Source organism: Leishmania braziliensis, chromosome 12, assembly GCF_000002845.2.
Source record: "Leishmania braziliensis MHOM/BR/75/M2904 complete genome, chromosome 12".
Classification (NCBI taxonomy): Eukaryota; Euglenozoa; class Kinetoplastea; order Trypanosomatida; family Trypanosomatidae; genus Leishmania; species Leishmania braziliensis.
In genome coordinates this window covers 47,383-66,257 of record NC_009304.2, presented here as the reverse complement: position 1 = coordinate 66,257, position 18,875 = coordinate 47,383, and the positions used below count along the sequence as shown (strand labels likewise).

The window sequence follows — 18,875 nt, the reverse complement described above, 5'->3', positions numbered from 1 at the left end:
AGAACAGGCTCGAAGAGACAGAAGAAGTAAGAGAACAATGCGCACTGCTAGTCAATGAAACAAGGTGGAAGACACAGAAGGGGATGTCGTGAGAGACGCACCCCCCACACGCTCCTGCACGGCGCCGACTCACCAGAGAACAGGACCAAACCAAAGACGGCGTAGTGGGGGAGAGTAGGAGCACGGGAAAGAAAGCAGCGAGAGACAAGGGAGGAGGACCGTGATGTATGTGGGCGAGGTAAAGCCACAGTGACGATGGAAAGCCCACGAGAGAGGCAGATATGGTGCCGGAAGAGAAGGAGGAGACTCAAGCTGTAGAGCGTGGAGAGAAGAGACACGGTGGGCCCAGTAAAACGACGAGAGGGCAGGAGGACGTTAGCGCCAGCAAAGACGCGAGATGCTTCTGTAGCCGGCAGCGTCGTCTGCAGTGTAGCAGGAAGGGCGGGGGATAAGAATGATAAGCACAAACCCACCCACACGCAGACACGCTCACAGACAAGCGCTCACGCAGCGCTCTCCAGTGTCCCTGTAGGCGCGAGAAGTTCGACGGAGAAGAAAAAGCTCCACAAGACGTTGGCACGAGAAGGCGAAGAACACACACACACACACACGCGAGGCGACGCGTGAGTGTGCGCGAGGGCGTCAACCACGCCTACGCACAGGGGAGGAGGAGCGCAGCGGTGGAAGGCAGTGACCCGAACGTCAGAGCGAGGAAAGTAGGCGCAATGCACAAGCGAGGTGCCACCATGCGCTTGTCTGTGTGGGTGGGGTGTCCCCTAATGTCCGTAAAAAAAAAAATAGCCGCCTTTCTGCACAAGAGAGAGAGGAGGGGGGGGGGGGGAGGGGGGAGATTGGCACTACCCAACAACAAGCCTTGATTGAGTGAACACCTGCGTGTGTGTGTGTAATGCCCAAGAGGGGGGAGGGGGGAGGGAGAGGGAGAGGGAGAGGTAGCGGATGGGTGCTAGAGGCAAGCGTAGACACAACACAGAGTGCGAGCGCAGCCGTATGTCGGCAATGCCCCACGCACGTCGGTGTAACATCACGAGGACAGCACAAGAGAGAGAAACGAGCAGCTTTTCTTTCTATGTATTTCTTCTACCACAAGCAACTTAGCAGGCACGCGCTTGCAGCCACAGTCTACCGACGTCTGTCCCCCCACAACCCAATCTTGGTTGCCTGGGACAAGCTGCCTGCCGCGGAGTCGGGCCATGCGTCTCACGGGCCCCCTTCTCGTCTTTCCCTGCGTACGCGCTGCGCGATGGGTGCCACCCGGACTTGTGGGTGGACGCCACGCCTTGGTGCGAACGGGCCGCGTTCAGGGCCCAGCTCGAGGGCGGAGGCGGTAGCGTCTGCCGTGCGGGCAACAAAGGGTGGTCCGGGTGCATGCCCGATGGGTTCGAGGAGGAGGCCGGCCAGCCACAGGTCAAGTCCCTCGGAGACTCTCCAGAGCGGAGTCTGGAGGACTTGATAGTGCCGCTTGGGGTGCTCCCGCCATGCTTCCGGCATCTGTGCTGCACCAGCCCACTCGGTCGGGTGTGGGAGATGCTGCGTGTTTCGCACACGTGCGCTTCGGGGCTGGTTGGTGCGGATCTCTCCGTGCCTTGTTCACGTGCGATACCCCCCGGCCAGCTGAGCTTCACAGCGCGTGCCGCCCCCGGCGGGACGTCGCCGTGAGTCTGTGGCAGCAGCGGGTGTGCCAGGCGGGAGGGCCCCGTGCATAAGCGTGCGCTTGCGCACCGAGAGTGTGGCTGTGGACTCCTGCGATCCCACGCACGGTGAGGTGGGCGGCATCATCCGGGAGCACGCAAAGAGTGCATAGAAAGGGAGGAGTCACTCTACAGGGGTGGACGCGCAGAGTCGCACACAGGGAGAAGGGCCTGGTGCCGTGAGGACAGGGGGCTACATGAGTGCGCCGGTGATGACAGGGACTCGAGTGCTCAGTGCTGCACCTCCGTACTTGCGGTTCCAGCCAGTAACAGGGCGAGATGCCCCCGCGTGGCTATGAGGCGCAAATGAAGCCAAAGGTGTCGCTCCGTCATGGTACGCGTCTCGCCGCATTGGATCTCCCCTGTGCTCCCCTCCACCCCCGACGCTGTTCACCATTCACGTTTGACTTGTCGCCGGTAACCTGCCTTCCCTGCTGAGCAATTAAGAGTCAAACGACACGCATAAATGTCATGACGAGTGTAGTAAGCGGCTGAGTCCTCAGGTCATCCCCACCCACCGACACACACACACACAGCGCAGCGATGCGCACTCTGCTGTCTGCTGTCTGCTGTCTGCGCCCTCTGAAGCCCCAGCTTCGAGACTTGTTCTACTCGTCGTCAGTGTCTGAGCTTGCGTCGCTGCAACTTGAGCTAAGTGCGGCCGCGCCGTGCTCGGCGCCACTATGCTTGCGGTGCTCCTCTGCGCTTTGGTGGTTGGGATTGACACTGTAACGCCGGGTGCCCTTGGGGGTGGACATTAGCCGACGCGGCCGTGGCGATGCGAAAGCCTGGTCAGCACTGCTGCTGCTGTCACTCAAGAATGCGGATGTGTCCTTCCTGGCGCCGAGGGGAGAGGCTACAGCAGTCCTCAAAGTCGTGGCAGACGCCTCCTGATGTTCCACCGTGCGCAGCAACGCATGACGTGAGCGTGACCCGCTGCTGTCAAACGACGCAGAGCTGCGCTCGTTTGCGGCATGCGAGGCCGTATTGAGAGCGGCGCTGCACGCCGTGTCGTTTTTTAGCCTTTCGTTGAAGATCTGCAGGACTTCAGGGGCAAAGTGAATCGGTTTGACGGCGGTATCACCGACAGAGGTGGCGCTTCGAGCCCCTAGCGAGGCGTGGCGGGACTCCCACAAGCGCTGCAGCCTCGCCGCTACTGAAAGTGCGGGATCAGCGATGCATTTAGTTGTCTGCTCTTCCTTCCCTGGCAACACGTCGCGTGATACCGCTCCTTCGTACGCGACGGGCACCTTCTCATACAAGATGATGTACGGCGTCTCCCACGCAGAGTAGACACCACCTCCGTACCCGTGTAGGATGCGGCGCATCGTGTCCGGCTCAACTATGTGCACGCTGGAGTCGTTAAGCATCACCCAGTTCTCGTACAGGCGGCCGCCGCTCACGGACACGGCAGCGGTTGGCAGAGTTGGCAGTGAGGAAAGGGTTGGGGACTGCACCGTCTCCCCTGTGCCGGCCGAGAAGGAAACCAACGTGGGCCCATCCTTCGACTGTTGTCCTGCGCCTTCCACATCGGTGCACCTTGACGAAGCGCCGCCCGCGTCCACTGTTGTCTGAACCACTTCCGCATTGGAGAAGTGGGTTTCTGTGGAAAGGCAACTCGTCAGGGCGGCCCCCAGCTCCTCCACATACGCGCGCATGGACCGCAGGTCCGCATCAGCACTCACATGGTGCTCGTCTTCGTCGTGGTTGATATCATCGATGTTCACCTGTGCCGGTGCCGCTACCGGACGGCGTGTGAGGGTAAAATAGTGGCCGCTACTCGGGGTGAAGCCACTGTGGATAATGATGGACTGCAGACGGTACGCAATCCACACTGGAGCCGCCGGTGTCGCAGAGCGCGGTGCTGTAGGGGCTCGATGGGAAGGGGTGTTGTGGTGATGGTTGTCTTCGTGTTGTGTGCTGGCGTCGCCGTCCTCTTCGTTGGTCACCCCAGGCGGGCGGTTGGGCCCCTGTGAGCAGGCAGGGAATGCCGGTACCCCATTTAGCGCCGTGATCTCGGGGTACACCGGAACGATGATGACTTCATTGAGGGGTACACCATCGGCGATTTTGTCGCAGGACTGCGTGACGCGCTGGTACGCGAAGCGGTTCAGCTGAATAGCGAGGTAGTAGGGGAGGCCACCTCCCGCTGCCGTGCTGGTCAGAGGTTGTGGCAGCGCCGACCCGCCGTGGGGAGGGGAATGCGCACCTGCTGCAAGGGGTTTAGGCGACTCCCCTTCAACGTGGAGTTCCCCCGTTGCCACGGCGGCTACACAGCCGGAAGTGACGCACGTATGCTGCACGACGCCCACGCCTTTATCGGGCACATCTGCTGCTACCACATCGGCCCCCGTTCCGCCCTCCACTTCGATCTCCGCGACAAGGTGTGTTGTGAGCTCGGTGTTGGTGCATCGACGGCAGTGCTCGCAGTCCAGGGCGTTGCTGCCGTACAGAAGTTCCTTGTTGAGAGTCGGGTGGAGCGCATAGAGCAACAGATGCTGCAGCGTCTTGCATGCCTCGTTGGCTGCCACCATCGAGGGCGGCAGCGGCGATGTGACGGAATGAGGTTCGGCCACACCGCGAACCACAGTATGGCGCAGAGTCGGTGCTGTCTTCTCGTTAGTTCTCTCTTCGGCCCCCTCCTCTGTGCGCTCCGCCGTTTCCAGCCCTGCGGAGGCGGCTGCTGCGATGGGCATGTTGCCTGACAAGTCGGCTGTTGGCGTGTCTGCGTACGTGGTGGTGACAGCGGTGGCGCGGGCGAAGTGGTGCACTTCCACTTGGCTCACCAACCGATCCGTCCCAGCCGCTGGCGCAGAGGGAGCCGAGGCAGAGCGCAGGAGTGGGATGGAGAGATCCCAGAAGGTGTCATTGTGCAGGCGCTGGCGCTGGCAGGTCACACACGTAATCGTCGTCGCCGTTCGGCCGCTAAACCAACTCGCCACCACCGCCCCCTCGGGCTGGCTCGGCACGTCCAGGTTGTCCATCAGTGCGTGCCAGAATTCCGAGGCGTCGTGCTGTCGATAGTCATCGAACGGCGGGGGCAGGTGTGGAGTGAGGTAGTCTGGCAGCACTGCGTGGCGTTTGTGGCGGTGCTTCCCACGCCACTGGAGCTCACCGAGCAGAAGCGCCATAGCGAGGCGACAACCGTACTTGGTGAAGAGAGTCGCCATCGCCTTGGAATCGACGGCATGTTCGGCCACAGTAGTCCGGTGATCTGCGTGCGCTGAGTGGCCGAAGACGGTGTCCTGCACTCGAGCGATGAGGTCGTCACAGAACAAGGTAGCGCTGGCGAGCAGCTGGACAACGCTGTTGAGGAAGCACGTGTTGCCACTGTTCCGCAGCCCAACGTAGCCTGGCACAGCAGAGAGCTGGGATAGTGCGGCCACGCTGGAACCCTGTGTTGGCGACACAGTTATTGACGACGGTGATTCTGTCAGAAGCCCAGAGAGGGTGGCGTTGGCTCCGTCGTTTGCACCGGCAGAGGCGATACCATTTGGAGAAAACGTGCTTACCTCTTTAATCCCACGCAGCGCCGAGTTGCGAGCAGTTGTGGTGTACGGCCACGCTATCACCGCTTGAAGCGCCATCTTGTTGCAGGAGTTCACGCACCACTGAGGACCATGCGCGTAGGTGTTGTGCAGTAGATCAGTGTGTAAGTCGCACCGGTCAATGCCACCATTGTTGTACGACCACGCGTCTGGCTTGTCGGCGTCGAAGAGGCCGTTCCACTCCAGCATCTGTTTCACCTTGAAGAGCAGCGGGTTGACGGGGTGCAGTGCGTACACCTGGTGCCGTAGCACGATAAAGCGCGTGCACAGTCGATGCATCTGCAGCAGCAGGCAGCGCTGATCCTCGCCGAGTATCGCGCAGGCTGCGGTATTGAAGGCTTGCCGACTTCTCGCATCACCCGTCGTGAGAGACCAGGACACTGCAAACTGGCTCAAAGTCTCAGCTACGGGGGAGAACACCATCCACACGCTCTGCGGTAGGTGACCGGATGCGCCAAAGAGCTTATGGAAGCGCTCCGTTGTATAGGCGTGCGCAGGTGCCCCCGCGAAGGTTTGGTTTGCTGCTGTCAGTGCGACTGCGGTGGCGACAGGTTTCGTAGCGGCGGGGGACGTGGGTGTGGCACAGAGAGTATTGCTGTCTGTGCGCGGGGCCAGTGGGGTTGTCTGAGCGCGGTGCTTCTCCATCCGCATTGCCACAGCCCTCCTAGCGGAAGATGAGGATAGGAGGCTGACGTTGGTTTTACTTGTATCGGAGTGACCTGCGCCACTTGTTCCAGTGCCTACCACCTTTCCCATCACCCTGGCTACTTCTCCGTCCGACGGATGAAAAGCGGCGATGGCAGCAGCCGCGGTGTTTGGCGCCGGCGCCTGCGTCGGCAGGGACGCGCCCTCAACGGCGAAGAAGTCAAGGAGGGACACGAGAGAGTAGAGATTTGCCACGAGGCGGCAAAGGTGTCGACATGATCGACCGAGCTGCGCTTGGCGCAAGTCCTGCACCCGCTCATCCTCGTCGGTCAGATACCTTGTCACCTTGCTAGTCGACTGGAGCGCCGCCGTCGCGAGCGCGTGCATCTCCTTCGCCTCATGATTTATCATACACGTTACCTCGGCCGCTGCCCGATGGACCTCGTGGAGTGCGTTGTTCATCTCGGCGGTGAACTGCAGACGGCGGCCAGGCATCTGGAAACCTGTGGCGGCGGCGGCTCCGGGCGTGGACGCCGGGGGCTTGACAGATTCCTCTGCCGCTGCGCCACCTGCGCTGAGCGAGTCGGCCTCTGTGTCGGCGCTGTACATGGACGCCACGCCGTACCCAATGAAGGCCGTGAGCATACCCATGTAAAGTGGGACAGAGGCGCGGCTTGCGGTCTGCACGAGTGCGCGCCGAGCAACGCTGAATTGAAGGGAGGGATGTGCACTGCAGTGGTGATTCGGTGGCTGATATGTTGCCTGCCAGCGCGCTACAGGGACGACTCCCTGCACGGAAGTCTGTACCGCTTCACTGTGCTCCGCCACCCGCACATCCATCTGCCTGGACTCGAGCGCCGTGTAGGGAAGCAGCGGCGGTTGCACCACCGGCGAGGGGCCAAGCGACTGCACTGATGCCTGCGCTGCCGGCGGTGTCGACTCCACGGCGTCGAAGATACGCATCGGCGGTGTTGATAAGCGACAGTGCCGCAGTACACCGCGCATCAATGACACGCCAATCTGCGTCAGATTAAGACGCACGACTTTCGCTCGCCATAGTTCAATGGTGTCGACTCGGCCAAGTATGAACTCCACTGGATCGCCAAACGACACCTCGTCAGCACGGAAACTCGCAGCAACGACCAACTCCGCGGGGGGTGACGGCGGCGCCGGTTCCAGCTCCGGCTCCTGGTGAATCATTGTGTTGTCACGCTCCACCTGCGTGTCTGCTGCTCCTGCAGACGCGCTCTCCTCGCTGAGCTTGGCCATGTTTCCATCCAATGCTGCTCCTAGCTATCGTGCGTGTGTACGTCGGCGTGAGGGGTGCGCCGCTCTATGTCTGTGCAGCGAGGCGTTTCCTTTTCGTTGCCACCTGGCGTGTTTAGCCCCGCTCCCGCTCTGGGTGCGTGTGTCTCCGCCTGTGGCCTCAGCAAAGAAGGGCTCAAGCGCCGCGGGGTCGGAGCACGGAAAGGAAGGCAGCTCTAGCACTGTCGTCACAGCTGCCAGCCAGGCGCATGAGTGTGCAACGAAAATGCTAGAAGGATGAGCGGCACGGAGAAGAGCTGCCAACATGGGCAGGCGTGATGAGTTGCCCGCGGAGGGTGGGGAGAGAAAGGGGGGAGGAGAACACAGCGAGTCGCAGGAGGCGGCAAGGGGTGGTGTGGTGTGGCGCACGGTTCTGCGGGCGTGCCGTTCGAGTGCGCGCCTGCGCACCAGGAACGAGAGCAGATGTAGCAGTTGAGAGCTGCGCATCGGACAACAAGAGCCCAACTGAGCTTTCTTTCCCTCTTCGCACTTTCATAGGGAGGAGGAGAGGCAGAGAAGGAATTACTCAAGGGGCACACTGATGACAACCTCAGAGGTGATGCAGCTGCGTAAGGCCAAACACAGGCATGCATACACTGCCCCGCTGGTCAGAAGAGGTACTGCGCAGCGCCTGCTTGGACCGGCGCTACGGGGCGAGTGTCATGTCATCACCAAAAACACTCAAACACCCCACCTCGTGTCCTCTCACCATGCTGCTCACCTTTTCATGATGCGCCGTTGTCGGCGAAGGGCGCGGTGGCGCACGGAGAAGACCTCACTAATGAGAGAGAGAACTGAAGAAGGGAGAGGGCGCGCATGTGCAGGGTAGGGGAAGGGGGCTCACTGGTGACGGCTTTCTCCCCCAGCGAGTGCAAACCCTTCTCCCTCCCTCGCGTTCGGCTTCTTCTCTGCGCGTCACATCGTGTCAAGCAGCGTTCGTGCCGTCTTCGTCTTCAGGTTTGTACTCGCCAGGCCTGCGACTTGCAGCTCCTTGAGCACGAGGAGCAGCTGCTCGTCAGATAACTGGCAGATCAGCTGCAGCTGCACAATCGGAGCTTGCTTCGCCGCTTCGGTCGGTGCGCGCAGGGCGTGTGCAGTGAGAACGTACAAGACTCGGACAGCGTGTGGTACCAGAGGATGATAAAAGTTCGTTGCGCTGAGTTGAGTGGGTGTGAGGGTGCCGGCGTCGTCCCTGGCCACCCGCAGCGCTGCAGGTAAGGAGTGTACTCTGGTGTCGTCGTCACGTGTGCTCACGGCTGCGACGACACGCCGCCAGTACGCGGGCAGCTCCTCACGCCATACGCGGTCCGCCGCACCTTGCAGCTCCAACAGAGACTCACCAAGCGGCATCAGTGCAAGCAGCGTGCTGTGCTGCAGTTGTGGCGCAAGAGACAGGCGCCGAATGGGAAGCGCGATTGGGTCCATCGGGTACGGCAGCACTTCACGCCGACCGTCGCGCCGCGTATGTGAGGCAGCCGTGAGCTGCGCGACTCGCTCAGAGAAGCGGTTCAGTGGCGCAAACGGGAGAAGATGGTGCACCGCCCAGCGAACCTTCGCGTCGGTCGTGGCCCCAGCACACGGCACACCGGCGGCAGACGCGTCAGAGACGCCGCTTTCAGCAGTGGCGCTGGCGTGTCGGTCCGATAGATCGATGAGGACGCGCACGACGCCGGGAATACGACGCAGACGACCCACTCGTTGGTGCACCAGCGCCTCGTAGAAAAGAAGGAAAAGGGCTGCTTGCTCGATAGTGAGCTCGTTGACTGACAGCGGCTGTGCAGCATCGCGCTCCTCTGCCAGCGTGAGCGCGGCGGAGAGCAAAGCATCCAAGAGGTCAGTCGTGTCCTGCAGCATCGCGGAGGCGGGAAACGACGAACTGCCCTTTGTCCCCAGCGGCGCCTCAGAGTGCCCGGTCACCTCAGCCGAAGACGCCGACATCACGAAGGGGCAGAGGACGGTGTGGAAGGCGAACAGCACGTCTGCCAAGGAGTGGCGTGCTGTCCAGGTGGATTGCCAGTACTGCAGTACAGCAGGACGAACAAGCACGGGAAAGCGCCGCAGCGCCTCCATCAAGAAGACACACAGCGGAGCGTTGCTGGGCCGCAGGAAAAAGCACGATGTGTGCCTACGCAGCTCTTCCTCCTGCTGCTGCGTAGACATGCACCGCACACCTCGGAGGCCGCTTGTAATGGATGACGGCGCCTGTTCAGCGGCACCACCACCACCACCACTACCCACCCTCATTGAAGGGGACGAGTTCCCTGCAGAGCTCGTGTTTACCGCCCCGCCAACATTCATTTGCTCGCTTGACATTGCCGAGGGCAGTTCCAGAACACCCCACTGTGCCGCCAGGCGGAAGGCCCGTGTGAGTGGCGTCTCATTCTGCTCATGCTGTCGTTGTCGCAAGACGCTGCCTGACCCACCAGGCGCGCCACTCGCACTGCTGTTACAGCTGATCAGCCTTGCTCTCCACCCACCACCTTTCCTTGCCCCTCGGTAAGCGTCCGCCGTGCCAGTTCCACCATGGCGCGCGGCGCTGCTACTCGATGCACCCTCAGGCTGCGGGAAAAGCTCAACCCAATACCGGTGTCCAACCTCTTCCCGGAGCTGCTGCCTCAGCATGGACCCACCGTAGCTGTCGTCCTCTGGCAGCAGCAGCACTGCAGGGCGCACTGTGGAGCACGTGGCAGAAAGCCGTACCTCGTATAACGTTGTGAGGGCGGCGAGCTCATGCAGCAGGAGGTAGAGAGGGTCTTCGCCACGGCGGTGCCGACGACCTGTGCCCGACGATGAGGCCTGAGCTGCGCCAGCGGCACCACCACAGGTGGAGAACGCAACACGATTATCTGTACAGCACCGCACTATTACGAGCAGGCGCCGTAGCTGTATTTCGTGCCGGTAGTGCGCACCGTCAGCGGCACGTCCATCCTCGCTTTGTCTCAGCTCACTGGAGTCTAGCAGAGCCTCCTCTTCTACCCCCTCGAACCAGCTGCGCACGGCAGCCATGCACACGTGTCGCGCCTCCTCCGCAGTGGTGCTGTAGCGACTGTCCAGCGATATGTCGACAACTGCAGACGAGGCTGCATTGGACCGCGTCCGCTTACGAAACGCGGTCGTATCGCCAGCACCGCTGAGCGAGGAGGAGGAAGCAGCCTGCTGGGTGCGCCAGAGACCCGCGTAACGGTGGCCCTCGCGAGAGACAGCGGGGCCGCCAGAGGAGCCCGCACCCCCCATCGCACCTGGCATTGACGGACACAACTGCGACTGCTGCTGCTGCTGCTGCTCAGTGGGTACGAGGCTCACGGTGAACACTTGCGCAAATCCTCTGTTTTCGAAGAAGTTCAGGAGCACAGTACGACTGCCGGAAGTAGCAGCGGAGACGAGCGCGGTGCCTGCAATGCCGAGCGGAATGAAATGGCCCCAGCATATAGCACCAAGAGGGTAACGCACCGAAGTCGGCATCGAGGCCCCACGCGACAAGTCAATCGCTGCTGTGGAGGATGACTGTGTTGCCTGCGGGGCTGACGCAGAAGCCGCTGTCGCAACCACCCACGCATCCCCGCGCAAGAAAGAGGCGACATCGTCCATCTCAGTCGGCATGAACGTCGCCGAGACTCGGTGCAGCACCCCGTTGAGGTATCCAAGCACGTCAGACATGGGCTACCAACCTGCAACGGCGAGAGAAGAAAGAGATGATGTGGAGTGAGTGACGTTCTGTGCTCTATGGCGGCTGCCCCTGTGAGTGCCTGTGCGTGGATGAGTCGCGCTGGCGGCCAGTGAGTGTATTCTCTCTCCGTCGTAATCCCTCAGCTCGCAGAGCTGGTGCGTCCGGTACGCGCGAATAACTTTACCTTTCATGTGTGTGGGGAGGAGGAGGAGAGGGGGACTCGTGCATGGCCTCACTCGCGGCGGAGCGGTCAGACACATAGGTCACATGGAGAAGAGTGACGGACAGGAGAGGAGAAAGGTACGGTGTGCGCCAACGACCGCGGCTCAGCCCATGTCACGCACCGGAGGGATTGGTGGGGAGCACACCTCAGCATCCCACCTGGACCCATTTCTCTCCACCCTCGCTGCACGCATAAATGGGGAGAAAGCGCGGTGGAGGGGGGGGGGAAGGGAGTGGACAAGCAGCCGTGCCACTTTGTTGTGACACACACGCACACGTACACACGTACAAACCTTTGTGGGCTTTGCTCCCTATCGTTCCAACGAGTTTCCGCATTGTGCATCGTGTCTTGCGTGCGCTCCACCTCTTCACATAATATCGGCGCCCCTCTCTCCCTCTTTTCGCTCAACGGCAGCGTGGCAGCGGTGCGGCGCGTGGGCGAAGCTTCAGAGCGCTCTCATATATGCAGAAACCCCCACACGTATGAAGGTAGACCCAAACGGTAGGCGCAGCAGCAGCGGAGAGAAAAGCACCGGTGCAGCCGTGCGCTCCCCCCTCTCTCCCCTCTACTCGGCACCGATCGTCTTGTTCACGCAGTGCCACCGCCTGAACAGCAGTGCCCACAGCAGAAATGGGTATCGGCGGTGGCGCCCGAGTAGGCGCAGCAGAGGTGCACCAGTGCGCCACACGTATCGCAGGGGTGCAGCATGTCCTCTTCCCACCGCTCCGCCGCCTTGCCACAGTTGCTGTACGGACTCGCGACGACGCCGTCCAGCTCGCACACGGCGCACACCTGTGTTGTAGTCTCTCTTCCAACTTGAGACTTAGTTACCATGACAGGGCTCGGCATCAATGATGGCTCAGCGTCCAGGTACTCATGGACGCTGTGACAGCACCTCTGTGCAACGCAGCCGAGGACAGGCTGAACCACAAGACTGATGTCATCTTCCTCCGGCAGAAACGTTGAAGACGCGTTGTACAGTGAGACGTCTGCAGGCTGACGGCCGTCATGCGCTGTGAAACCGGTGGGGCATCTTGCCATGGTGGCTTGCTGAGCAGCGAGAAGTGCAGCGCTCTCCGCCGCCTCCCTTTCCCTGGTGTACGCCGCGTTCACAGCGACCTCGTAATTACTCGTCTCTTCTTCCTGGTCATCCACCTCCATGTACACAGGCTCCCACCTTTCGCCTTGCGGGCTCTCAGCCGCGTGTGTGTTGCTATGCTCTATGCGCAGGGGAAGTGGGGGTTGCGGTCTCACATTGCTCACCATGCCGTTGGTGTGTAGGGGCGCCGCTGTGGGTACCGATGCACTAACGATGGAGGGCACCTGTGATGTACGCCACCACGCGAAGTGCGCCGGGCTGAGATAGGCCTGTAGCTTTTCCGCCGCTGTCATCGTCGAGTCTGCAGTGAGCTGAGGGGCCGAAGTAAAACCTGCCACAGCCTGCTGCATGACTTCCACGCTCAGCGACAGCGGGCGTAGAGCTGGATGTCGCTGTTGCAGCATGTGACGCATAGTTTGCGAAGCCAATCGAGCCGCATCGCTGGTGGCACAGTACTCCTCGAAGAGGAGTTGCCGCGTGTAGTTCTCCAACCTCAGTGCCGACTCGTACTCCACGACAGTCTCGTACAGCCTTGTGAAGAGGCTTTCCTCGACTGGCACACCATGCTCGACGGAGCAAGAGGAAGAGGATGTCACTCCCCCCAAGGCGAGGAAGACTAGCGGGTTCACACTGTCCGAGCAGTGTAACTGGTCGGGGGCACGGAGGACCTTCACCACATGGAGGCACAGGAGCAGACGATGCGCGTACTGCAGCTCGCGCCGTCTGCGCAGCCACACCTGTATGGTGCGCGCTGCCGCTGCCCGGGAGGGCATGAGAGCGCCGCGATGACTCCCACGGGGCTCGCCGAAGGATGACAGCGCAAATTGTGCGCGACGACGCGTGCGTTACAGTCCGCAGTTGCGCGTGATTTGGTTCGTCCAAGCGCCCATTGGGGCGGTACTGCCCTGATCGAGCAGAGGCGTGGGATGGGGTCGAAGGTGGTGGTGGTGACGCAGGAAACGCGATAGGAGATCACAAGGGGGTACGTATGGAGAGGGCTATAGCGGTAGTAGCAGAGGGTGCCCGGTCACACCACGGGAGAGAGGAGGGTTGTGAGTCGAGGGGGCAGGAGGAGGATGCCATGGGGTTGCTACTCACACCTCCAGCGTTCCCGATCCACCCACGCACATGCCTGCCCACACGTGCGATGGCACAGGTGCGATACAGCAGGGCACGAGACGAGAATCGTCCGCGGCTGTAGAAGCGCAGAGCGGGAGCGGTACCTGCCAGCCCCCAAAGATTATCATGTTAACATGTGCCTTTCGTTGGAGCCAGCAGCGTTTCCGCGCGCACACGCCCACACGCGGCAGTAAATGAGGAGGGAGACAAGCGGGAGGGTGCACGGGAGAAGAGCGCCGAGGATCAGCGGCACAAGACAGGGGTGTGGTGGATCTGTGGGCAGGGGAAAGACAGGCCCAAGAGCCGTGCCCCCACGTTTAAGGCGTGGTTATGCAGAGGGTATGTGCCCTCACCCCCTCATCCTCTCTGGCCTGGCAGCGCGATCCCTCTCTCGAAGAGGCGGTCATGCCAACGTGTCGCTGCTGATGGTGCAGGAAGAGCACGGAAGACAGGGAGCGCCGCAGATGTGAGGGCTTTGGAAGAAAGGCGGACGGTGTGCACCGTACTTCGGACGCGCACCTCACCATGTGGCACCGACGCACTGACGAGACACGTGAGTGCCTCTGTACGAGGGGGGGGGAGTGAGAGGGCATCCGCAGAAGAGCAGCCTCAGCGTCGTCCGTCGCGAGAGAGGTAAGCTTGTAGAGAGGAGGAAGAGAAAAGTGGCAGAGGAAGAAGGTGGGGGAAGTTTATCAGCGGCGACCCCGCCCAACGGAGCGGGTGTCTGCGCAGTACTGCGCGCATATCCACACAAGTGGGTGCGAGACGCTTTGTCGTCGCGAAAGTTGTCGGGATGTCGTACCCGAAGATGTGCTCAGCCATGCTTGGAGATGCGCCAGCAAACACGACTCTGCAGCGCGTCGCTTTAGTGCACTGCCTCTGCAGGAAGGCCAGAGCCTTCAGATTTGTGCGATCGTTCGCTCGCCTGTGAACTCTCAGAAATCAAATGTGCCCGCGGCATACCCCCCTCCCCTACACACACACACACCCACACACGCACACGTAGTCGTGCTCATCGTACCGACAAAGATTAACTTACTCTTGAGCACTCTCGTTAGCTCTCACAGACAGACTAGGGATCCCTCGAGGTGAGGTCAGTCCTCTGCGCTACCGTCGCAGCAGCCGAAAATGCGTTGACAGCCGTGTTCTCATCACCCACCTGGTAGAATCTCGCAACTGCGTCAGCAGCGCCTTGTTATTTGATGCCGCCCAGTTCATCTGCCTTGCCGCCCTCCGCATCTGCTCCTGCAGTCGGCGTGCTTCCGCGATCAGCGCCAACCGGCACTGCGGGTGTGTCGATCGCTTCACTTTCGTGGCTCCACGCGGTCGTATCCGGCGTGGTGATGGCCTCGCTCGCACATGGCCCTGCGAAATAGGACGTCACAGCGCTCGAAGTAGAGCGTAGCGCTTGCGATCTCGGCTTCGTTGAAGCGGAACGCCCAAGGGGCAGGTTAGACGCAGCCTCCTTAGAAATGGCGGCGCTCTCGAGTGGCTTCTCTGAGACGTCGTTCTGCCTGCACGGTTTACACCGCAGGCGAGTGTATTGTGGGCCCAGAGAGCTCAGCGCCGCAACCGCTCTCTGCTGGCTCTGGAGTACTTCCTCAGCGCTGTACAGCGGCATGTTGCACACCGTCACCTGCTCCGCGGCGACACTGTTGACTTCACTCTCCACGCGGTTGCACAGCTGCTGACTGTAGTAGCGCCACTGAAGGGCGCTGCGAATGACGTCCTCACAAGGGGCGTAGGGCGCGGTGGTAGTAGAGGTGCCGCTGTGAGCTCCTCTGGCAGCAGAGCCACCAGTGCCTGGCGTGGGCCAGCGCAGCAGCGGCGATATTGGCGATGCAAACGTTATTGGCGCCCCAGTACAGTTCGGATACTCAATGGCGCGCAACAGCACGCATGCGAGAGAGACGGGAATGCCACGTGCGTGGTGCACGCGGCTGCCCACCCCAGTCAACGGTGGCGGCATGGCAAGTGCGCGCGGCTGACTTGGCGCGGTACTCTCCGGCAAGGAGGAGCGGAGGAGCAGATCGTAGAGGAGGTCCCAGGCAGGCGGTACTGCACAGTACGACGCGGGTCTGTACTCGTTCAACCGGCGCCACTCCAGTACGCGTGGGATGGGGGTGTTGGCAGTGAAGGGGTAAAGAGACCGCGGCTCTGCAGGATTCGGGGTCTCGTGAGTACCGTTGCAGTTTTCTCCCGCCGTGAATGGTTGATTTGCAGATGACAGTGATTGTGACGCATGCGCGCCCGCCGGCTGTGTCCCAAGCTCACATACATAAAAGCTCTTGCTTGGGAGCCGGCGACGAGATACGGCGGCTTCCCAGCGCTGCCGCCAGGTCAGATATGCCCACAAGCCCGACGTGGAGCTGTGGGTGGTGACTGCAGCCTCGGGGAAAGCAATCACATGGATAACCTGCAGAGGCACAGCAAAGTTCAACTGCCGCGAGGTTCCAGGGCTACTTGGCCGCCGCGGAGTTGGTTTACTGCCGCTCGCACGATTGGCCGCCGGCGCTTCGGTACGAAGGGCTGACGCGCTGCTGTTTTCGGCGTTACACGCTTGTTGCGATGAGAGCTCAGGCGAATGCAGCGCCAGAGAGGAGGGCGTGAATCTCGCATACGGCTGACTTACCCCACCGGTGGCACCCCTCACCATGCACAGGCAGTTCTGCACAATGTGAAGGGCCAACACCTCGTAGAGGAGCAGCTCGCTCTGGTCTGCCGCCATAGAAGCGGTGACGCCGGTGAGCAAAAGAAGAGGAGGGCAACGCACTTGGGTCTCTTCGTAGTAGACAAGGAAGCACGACGGCAGACACGGCAGAAGTGATGCGATCGTGCGGGCCGTAGTCGTCAGACGGCGTCGATAGCGCGGCAGCGTCGTTGCGCCACCGCCGCAGCTGTTCCCGCTGAGAATGTCGGAGAGGGATACCAGAAGCTCGTACATGGAGCACGTTGGCGTAGCACTCAGTGCGCCACTCGCATCGCTGTCACATGATCTCCTCAGCAACTCCTCAAGCCGTCGACGCACCGCAGCAGCCCATACATTGAGGTCAACACTGTACACGTTCTCCGCTATGCACTGGACAGCGTCTTGGTGCTTTGCTTCCTGTGCCGATGCGGTAGTGATGACAGGCGCCGTGGGCGGCAGAGAGCCGGCAGCCTTCCGCTTGAACGGGGCGGAAGCTCTGGCCGAGGCCGCCGCGCCAGTGCCCTCGTCTGCCGGTGCTCTGGCTTTTTCTTCGCCACCAGCCGGTCGGAGTAAGTGGTGATCGCGACTCCGCTCGGTGCAGCGCTCAGTGCCTTTCCTCGTTTCTTCCGATGAGACGCTGTCCCCTGTCCTGGAGGCGGACGGAGAGAAGGCGGCAGTCTTTGCCTCTGCAGAGGGGCCGCTGCCACCGCGAAAACGGTGCGCCCCTTCAACGCGCGCTGCCACAGCCTCCACCACGGCTGAGGGGAGTCCGTTCATGCTCAGCTCCACGCGCGTCAGCAGTGGCAAACACACACGCGCCGGAAAGCCGTCCGGCACACGATTGATGACATTCTTGTTCAGCCGCAGATCTGCTAGCTGCGTAAAGGAGTAGATTGCACTTGGCACCTCGCAAATTTGATTGTTAGATGCGTACAGCACCCGCAGCTGCATATATTTCTGCCCGCTCGAACTGTTGTTTCGGTGGGCACAGGCGGTGCTGTGCGCCTGCGTGGGGTGCGTGACGATGCGAATATGGTGCCTCTTCAAGGCGTGCACATCATCTGCGGAGAGTAACTCGGTCAGCGCATTTGAGCTCACATCAAGCACGTCGAGCTCCGCTACGTACGGTGACGCCCAGAGCGGCGCCAGTGAAGTGAGTCTGTTGAACCCTAGACGTAACGAGCGCAGGCATCGCAGGGCATCGATCCCAGCGATCGATGCAAGTGCGTTGTGTGTGAGATCAAGCGAGGACACGTGTGCGTAGCAGCGCAGAGGGGAGCTGCGAGGTGTGATTGGTGAGACTTTCGGGCTCGACGTGCTGCGAGCAGGCTGGACGACGAGGCTGGTGATTGCGTTCTGCCGAAAACTAACAGCGTGCAGACGCCCGGCCACGACATCGCCGCTGCCGTGAGCGGACGACGACGTAGCCGATGCTTTCTTCTCATCCAGGGATGGTGGGGTAGATGATGCCGGCACGTGCAGACAGGGAAGCGCCACCAGCCCTCGCATGCGCACCTCCAGCCGCCCACCCCCGGCAGCGGAGGCAATTCGTGAAGTTTGAGAAAGAGATACTTCTGGCAGCTCGACGCACAAGACCTCAGCCGCTTCCGCTAGCACTGCAGTCGGTGAGTTGGATGTCCGAGACGCCGCGACGGCGGCTGGAGATTCGTCGAAAGCATCGGTGTTGGAACGTAAAGCAGGACACCTGATGCTCGTTTGGTTCTTGTGTGCTCTATTGAACTCAGCACCACTACACACAGACGAGCCTGTGGGTGACTCGCCCGTTGAGCACGCTGCGGAGGAGGCAGCGGCGGCAGAGTTGCCCAACAGCGGTGCTGTTACACTGGGAGACGGAGACGACTGTGTCATCGCTGCAGCAACGGTCTTCCATTCCCGCTTCACGGAGCTAGCAGGACTCACGTACGACGCCTTTGACGCCCTTGTGTGAGGAGACGCCTTCAAACTTTCGCGCGGGCCGAGGTCTGCTGCGTACGGATCCTTGTAGAGCCTCGCGGAAGCCAAACTGGACGACGACAGTGCAGTGGTGCTGTTCGGCTCATCAGCGAGGGACCTGTCAACGCTGCTGTTGTGAGCGAAGCCGCCCCGCTTGCTGATTGCCGACCGCAACGCTGACGGCACGGCGGCTGAGACAATCATGCCCCCTTCCGCCTGGGGTACGGCGCCTTTTTCCACCTCATTTCTCCTTGAGGCACCCTTGGCCGCACTCTGCGTCTCCATGGCAAACGAGAGGCTTCAAAAAGCGACGCACCCAGTCCTGCACCACGAGCGGGCGCCTATACAATGCGTCTATAGGTCGCCCCTCACTCTCCGTGTTCCACAACGTCAGGACACAGGCCACTATCGTCCTGCACCGTGGCGTGCCTTTACAAGCCTCTCCAAACGACTGCAGTAAGCCGCGTGAGTGCGCGGCTCGATCTCTTCTAGAGCTGAAACTGTCGTGCTAATGATGTCAGCGCAGCTGCACAGAGTAGCCGCAGCGAGTCTGCGCAAGGGGCTAGCGCTACGATTACCCTGCACGAATGTAGGCAATAGCAGCAAGCGCACCGGACCAGCAGCCGTGCAGCGAGGTGGCAGCTCTGCCCTCGCAGGTGAGGGAAAGTGGAGAAGGCGGGTTGCAGCGAAAAGCGCCCTTTGGGTCTTTGGCTATTCCGCTTGCTGTGGTCGTTGCACGATGACGTATTCCGCTCCAGTAGACTTCGCACTCGCCCAGCATCGCAAGTGCCACCGAGGAGTTACACACGGAGAACACGATGTCGCACGATAGAGGGGCACGGGCTACGCGATGCAAGGCAGGGGAGCGGCGTGGGCAGAGAACGGACGTAGCGGCGTAGGAAATACCGAGCAAAGGGA

At 61.3% G+C, this 18,875-nt stretch overlaps 4 protein-coding genes across 4 annotated transcripts; all 4 read right to left on the bottom strand.

The window, feature by feature from the left end:
* Window positions 1–2,317: 2,317 nt before the first annotated feature.
* LBRM_12_0210 (putative ubiquitin hydrolase) lies at window positions 2,318–7,171 on the bottom strand (the record flags this gene model as incomplete). The annotated part of the gene is made up of 1 exon (XM_001563021.2): window positions 2,318–7,171. The coding sequence occupies one exon, from the start codon at window positions 7,169–7,171 to the stop codon at window positions 2,318–2,320; it is 4,854 nt and encodes a 1,617-aa protein (XP_001563071.2).
* A 951-nt stretch (window positions 7,172–8,122) lies between these two features.
* Window positions 8,123–10,864, bottom strand: LBRM_12_0200 (conserved hypothetical protein; the record flags this gene model as incomplete). The annotated part of the gene is made up of 1 exon (XM_001563020.1): window positions 8,123–10,864. One exon carries the CDS (start codon window positions 10,862–10,864, stop codon window positions 8,123–8,125), a length of 2,742 nt encoding a protein of 913 aa, XP_001563070.1.
* Window positions 10,865–11,685: 821 nt separating this feature from the next.
* On the bottom strand, window positions 11,686–12,969 carry LBRM_12_0190 (hypothetical protein, unknown function; the record flags this gene model as incomplete). Its single annotated transcript, XM_001563019.1, has 1 exon — window positions 11,686–12,969. One exon carries the CDS (start codon window positions 12,967–12,969, stop codon window positions 11,686–11,688), a length of 1,284 nt encoding a protein of 427 aa, XP_001563069.1.
* Window positions 12,970–14,510: 1,541 nt separating this feature from the next.
* Window positions 14,511–18,242, bottom strand: LBRM_12_0180 (putative leucine-rich repeat protein; the record flags this gene model as incomplete). The annotated part of the gene is made up of 1 exon (XM_001563018.2): window positions 14,511–18,242. The coding sequence occupies one exon, from the start codon at window positions 18,240–18,242 to the stop codon at window positions 14,511–14,513; it is 3,732 nt and encodes a 1,243-aa protein (XP_001563068.1).
* Window positions 18,243–18,875: the final 633 nt, after the last annotated feature.